This window comes from Charadrius vociferus, unplaced genomic scaffold, assembly GCF_000708025.1.
Source record: "Charadrius vociferus isolate BGI_N301 unplaced genomic scaffold, ASM70802v2 scaffold793, whole genome shotgun sequence".
NCBI classification, from domain to species: domain Eukaryota; kingdom Metazoa; phylum Chordata; class Aves; order Charadriiformes; family Charadriidae; genus Charadrius; species Charadrius vociferus.
In genome coordinates this window covers 621,760-628,213 of record NW_009647833.1, presented here as the reverse complement: position 1 = coordinate 628,213, position 6,454 = coordinate 621,760, and the positions used below count along the sequence as shown (strand labels likewise).

General features: G+C 38.9%; 1 protein-coding gene across 1 annotated transcript in view; it reads right to left on the bottom strand.

Annotated features, from left to right (window-relative positions):
* Window positions 1–6,454, bottom strand: part of TEX14 (testis expressed 14) — a 32,744-nt gene that overhangs the window by 19,765 nt on the left and 6,525 nt on the right. Inside the window, 8 exon segments of the mRNA XM_009882730.1 lie at window positions 890–1,068; window positions 1,883–2,006; window positions 2,455–2,568; window positions 3,364–3,494; window positions 3,954–4,035; window positions 4,378–4,514; window positions 5,288–5,453; window positions 5,756–5,870. Of these exon segments, the coding sequence (XP_009881032.1) occupies window positions 890–1,068; window positions 1,883–2,006; window positions 2,455–2,568; window positions 3,364–3,494; window positions 3,954–4,035; window positions 4,378–4,514; window positions 5,288–5,453; window positions 5,756–5,870 (1,048 nt within the window).

The following is a 6,454-nucleotide window of genomic DNA, read 5'->3' as shown; positions in this document are numbered from 1 at the left end:
TTTAGCTCTGGCCAGAGTTCTCTGACCATGGACAAAATACAAGAAAGTGCCACCTACCCTGTCAATATTTATTTTGCAATGTACAGGTATGTCTAGAAGACAACTTCCTCCTCATATTTAACTACAGGGTTTTTGTTATTTATTTCACAGTAAGCTGTACCTGAAATTGCCAAGAAATCGCCGAGATTTATTAACAAACTGAGTTTGCGAGGAGGTAAAGAAGTATCTTTGCTCCTCGCAGGACATTACATTGGTGAATTTTTGTTTATTACCAATTTTACTCTTTTTCTTTACAGTCTAACCAGCCATTTAGTTCCTTCCTAATCAGACTGAACTACAGGAAATAAGCAAAAAAATGTACAGAAGTAGTAATTTACCCAGATGAAACGAATGGTCTCTCTCATAAAAGAAATACTCTTTTTGTCACTGGTGGCACTTAATTACTACCAGTTCAATCAGGTGTGGAATCATCAACCACTTTAGGTAAGCCTCCATAAGCACAAGTTCAGTATAACAAGAGGAGAAAACTTATTTCCAGCAGCAGAATTAGTGACTCAAAGAGGAATTTCATCTCTGTTCTGTAAGATTAGGTTCCATTTCTCTATGACGGTATTTTTATACTCCAGTAAAGAGCTGCTTCTCTTACTAGTTTCTATTTTCAGATACTTATAACACAAAAACTAAGTCCACCTGAAATTTGCCATATTGCCTGTAGCAAAGTTAACACACCCAAGCAGTAATAATTTGTAGTTCTTCACTGCTGTAACTCTATTGCCTGACACAGACAGGAGTCCCTAGTCATCAAGAGGGGCACTTCAGCAGAATTTAGCACTAAATTTGCCTTTATTGTGTTTGTCCCTTTCACAGAAACAGTCAGGAAGTTCTTTACCTTTCTATCATGTATTCCAAGTTGCATAGCTTTGCCTCACCAGAAGAAACAATTTGAATAGCATAGGAGGTAACTGAACGGTGGATAAATCCACGAGAGTGTAGAAAACGCAAAGCATCATTAATTTGAAGCAGCACATGCAAAATTGTCTCCATGTGCAGTAGTGGAAATTCGGTACGCTGAAAAGAAAAAAAACAAACCAAAACAGAAGTACCAAATTTGTATGGCAGGTCTTTAAAGCTGGATGTAGGAGAACACTATTATTGTGCAGAAGAAGGCAAAGAAAGCAAACATGAAACATACTGTAGTAAAAGTCACATGAATTGCACTTGCTAAATAATGGCCATTCTCAGTATCAAATCAACCAATAAAAGTAATTAAGAAAAAAAAAGATTCTGACTATGCCAAAATTCACTCTGAAGTAGAAGGAACTTAGAATTTCTTGCCTTTGACTGCAATTTCTCCAGTAACTTAGATGTCTGCATTCAAACAGTTAAAGAAATAAAATAGTAACTCAATTAACTGAAAAAAGGAAAAGAAAAATATGGAATGACAAAAATAAAACATTTATCAGTTGATGATTAAAAAAGAAGAAAAAAAACACAACTGAGTTCAAGCCTTGACTTTTACACACAGGCAGTTTGCAGTGTACTACATGCCAATATTCAAGGGCAAAAGCTGGTCTCGCCACTTCTGCAGTATACAACCACATGCAGAAGACTAAATGTTCAATTGAAGTTAACAGCAGCCAGTTTAAGACTGACATCAAACAAGAAAATCAATGCAATTGCACCCAAACATTAACTGAAGTATTTGCCAGTTACAAACTTCACCAGCTTACACAGAGTATCTGACACTGTGCAATGAAATAGAAACCCAGATACACATACTGATGATTTTGTCTTCTTGTTCTTTGAGTAAAGATGGTAGATGTAGTTACTAAACTTCTTCCTCTCAATTAACTACTATTTAGAAAACAAGTATTCCAATTACCCTTTCATGAAGGATGCTGTACAGAGAACCAAAGTTAACTCTTTCATATACTAAACGGGTTTTCTTCAAGTCACTAGACAGACAGACAGACATCAACTGTAGCAAATGAGGATGACGGAGCTGACTGCAAAGAGAAAGGAAAAAAAATTGTAAGGCAGATCTGAGATTAAAAGAGGAAGAGTCCTGGCATTCTAGGTGTTTTTATCAATACAACATGAATGCTTCTAACTTTTCATTAAAATACCCCAAATTCTAAAAGAACCGTAGATTAAGAGGCATTTAGGAAACAGTACTTAATGTCACAACTAGAAGAATCTATAAATAAGCCACCCAAGAAACGTGCAATGAAGCACTCACCCAGACATACGAGAAGAGAGCACCATCTTCGCCTGTATTACCCACTGAGGAGCAAATGGAGAGGGAAGAGACAGGAGAAGAGACCTGTATTTCTCATTCGGAGAGAAAGTGCAACCACAGCCTGACAGTCCTCCTGAGGCTAGTCACATTTCCTCACATCACTGGAGATACCCAAACCCCAGGAGCACTTGTGGCTACTGCACATTCTTTCTTACCTACTGCGTTCCTGCTCTGCAACAAGAAGATCAGCCAAGCATAGTTTACTACAGTTCTGATGGGGCTCAAAGCTGAGTTCCTTCACTGTAACTCTGCTGCCTTCCCACATTAAGCTGCAAGAAGAGGAGGAATTTCTATGAGATGCTTTCTGCAGTTACGGGATTACTTACAAATAATTTTGCAATTCTGAAATGCTCTGGTGCTGTCTTCTACTGTTAGTAACATTACTTCAATGATCCTGGCTACAGCATATACTCTTTCAGATTGACAATAAATTCTCATCCTGTTAGAGACTGGATGTAGCAGGACAGGTTTACTGCCCCAACATGCTACCCTTCCATGATCCAAGGTAAAGAACAAGGACACTCTAAAACTCATTTCACTGATGCCCATCAGCCCACTGTGATACAAGTCAGAGCTTTGGGAAGATTAAATCACCAATTTGTCAATTCTCAGATGCCTCTGCAGCACAACTACTTGCTACACAATACAAAAGATTAAAAAAAGGTTCAGTCTGCACTTGCAACTCTCATTTCACCATAGGTTCGAGCAAATGGGCTGCAGACATGCATATCCAGAGGTCTGAGGTCTGACCCAACAATTACAAGGACTAAACACTGAACAACGCAATGCGAACAATGAATCGGTACTGAAACGCTGCTATCAGTGAATAACCGTAATTGGTTTAATATTGTTGGAAAGGACCAGAGCAACATACAGATATCAAGAGGGTCTAAAGAAAATATTAATCAGTGGACTGCAGAAAACAAGTTGCAAGCAGAAAGCAGTGGATGAATATAGAATATACAAGGAAAACTATCAAAACAAGGGAACTGATACAACAACTTGCTGCTTAATAGTAACAGATACACACCAAGAGGGGCTAAAATCCCTTTGATTCCACTTACTTTGTCATGATCATGTATGGTCCAACATGATAAGAAAATGTTGGTTCATCATCTGCCTGAACCACGTCTTTTTCCCCAATAATAGGGAGAGATGTCAAGTACCCTAGATGCCCGCTGCCTGCAAGATAAAACTGACACACCACCAGGGCATAACCAAAAGGACCTTGCAACAGTTCCCAAGATCCATCACATGTCCCGCAAGCTCACTAAAAACCTGAATGCAACCACTGCACAAGGAGCACCAGCCAAAGCATCAAAATGAAACGTTACGATACCTATGTCAAAAGCTTAACTTTCTAATGAAGATGAAATAGGGAGAGCAGAAACAGTCATTAAGAACTTCCACAGGTGACATTTAACAGAAGGGCTTCTATTGCCTGTTCCAAAACAGCTTCCTCTGATAGGGACTACTAACAACGAAAGGCCTGAACATTTACACTGTCCCCGTTTTTTTCCCACCATTTCAGTAGAAATAAGAATACAGTAAAAATGAGAAATAATACAGGTAGGATAGTTACTGTGAAGAATATGTGACTCTGAAAAACTGTACTAATAACATTAGAAAACCATTACCACCCACAGCACCTTACCTTCCCAAAACCAAAGCTGTAAATGTTCTTGGTTGCATTAGCTCCACCTTTTAGAAATCTACCCAGAGGACTGCCAACATTTCTAAGTATCAAAAACATAAGCAATAAGAGTAACTAATATGCTGAGGCTTTGAGTTAAACACAAAAAAAGGGAGAGAGAAAAATGCAGGAGTTCTGCAACAGCCATGTATTTCAAATGTTGCATTTGTCTGGTCCCACATAAAAAGTCTAATGTGGATGCTGAAATTCCAAATTATTGTGCAACTCATTAAAACTTTTTAAATACACTGTTATGATACGTATTTGTTTAAAGCAAGACAACCAATTAAATATATATATAGGCTTCCTGCATCACTTTTTGTTCACAAGTATGTATTTTTCCTAACATGTATCTGACATAAAAGCTCTTGAAATATGTTCCTACCCTTGAACAAGGCCACCAAACCTAGATGGACTGCAGACCAGCGCTTTTGATGAGCCAACCTTCCTGAGCAGATCAGAGGGAAAATTTTGAATGACAGCCTGCATGTGGGATGTGCAACGCTGAATAAATTCCAGCATCTAGAGAGGAGGGGGAGGGAAAAACAACCAAAAGAAACTTGCTTCAGAACTGTAACAGACACCATTTTAAATTAAGAGATCATGACTACTGAAAAAATAACTCGTTACTTGCAATATTTAAACAGGCATTTCAAGAAATGGATACACAGAAAAACTTCAAGAAAATCAATTACATGAAAACGTAATGAAAGCTTACTTCAAACACTAGGTGACTAACTTTCAAGACATTCACCCACTTAAAATTATAATATTAGGTTTCTTTTTAAGAGAAGCATTGTAGTAACAGCAAAGAGGAGTATTATATTAGGAGTTTTAAATCAATATCGCAGTCATGAATAAGCCTTCTTGATATATTTTGCTCCCGTGCTAGCAAAAATGACACATTTGCTGACACTGTTCATGCACAGACTGAGATAGACTTGAAAACTACTTCAGCTTTACTCCCGAATTGCACATACACGCAAACAAACTACATACATCAGGGGATGAAAACAAGGGCTTGTTGTTCTCTTCACCACACACTTACACACCAAGGTACTAACAAGTTAGAGACAGACACGACCCTGCACCTGAGCAGAACGTTACTTCAGCAGAATCCATCTGAATCATGAGGACTTCAAAATACCATTACTGACATTGAAAAATAATGTTAAACAGTTATCTAACATGTAAAAGCCAAGAACTTCTCCCTGGAATGTTGGAGTTTCTTCACTTTAAGATAAAGATGTAAGCACGTGCTAAGTACATTTTCAACATGCATTGCACACACATACCTGAGCACTGCTTTCTTTCCCAGCAGACATAGCCCAGCACTGAGGACTTTTTCCTCTTTTATCATGTACTCTCAGATCACCTCCTTCGTCCAATAACTTGCTAAGAATCCACTGATTTCCTGAGAACGCAGCTGCATGGACTGGGGTGCTCCCATCATAACAGCGACTGAGGAACGTTAAAGCAGAGATGTTTCAACCCACCCCTACTACACTCAACCAGCTGTGCTTCTGGGGACAAAAGCAACATACCTAGAATGCTTATGTACTCCCAAGCAACAACATACACCGAGAAAGAGAGAAAATTAAGCACTACTTACTTCTGAGGAGCTTTGGCTAAAATAGCAACATGCATTTTAAGCACATCTTCATTTATATACAGTGAATATTGTGCATTACACTGAGTAAAACCACTAAAAGATTAAATGTTAATTTCAATTTAATTAACAAAAAAAAATAATTATACTTAACTGATTAGCATCTGAGCCATAATCCAACAGGACATCCACCATTTTACGAAGACCTAGCAATGCAGCAGTGAAGAGTGAAGTTTGGCCCATGGAATTAACAGCATCAACAAAAATACCTGCAAGAAAACAGAAGATGAGAAGGTGAGTATTTGTTCCCCTCCACCCCCCCAAAAAAGGCAAGGGTTCATTAACACTGAAACCAACTGCCGTATTCCCTCTGAGAAAGTGGAAATATGAAAACACAATGATATTAACAGAAACTGAAAAAAGAGCAAACAACCTTCCTTGTAACTTTCTATACACACGATGCACTGCTGGTCCACGATGTTTTCAAGTAAACTATGTATAAATATGAGAGGCAAAGTGTTGACCTGGATAAGCACAGATAACACCAGATGACTGCATTAGTAAGAAAAGAAATTATTCTAAAGCAGTTATTAAAACGGTTAGACGGGCAGTTTGTCACCTTAACCAATTCTGTCCAAAATAACGAATCCCATTCCAGAAAGGGGTAACCCAGAGCGATATGGATCTGCGATAGGTACTGTGTAGCGAGCGCCTGATCATAGCGAACACATCTATTTTTGAAACCATCGAATAAAAAAGGGTGGCGCCGCAACCCGCTCAGCCCGCGCTCTCTCCCTCCCGACCGAAGCCGGGAACGGTCATCGATGGCGGCGGCTCCCGCACACGCAGCGCC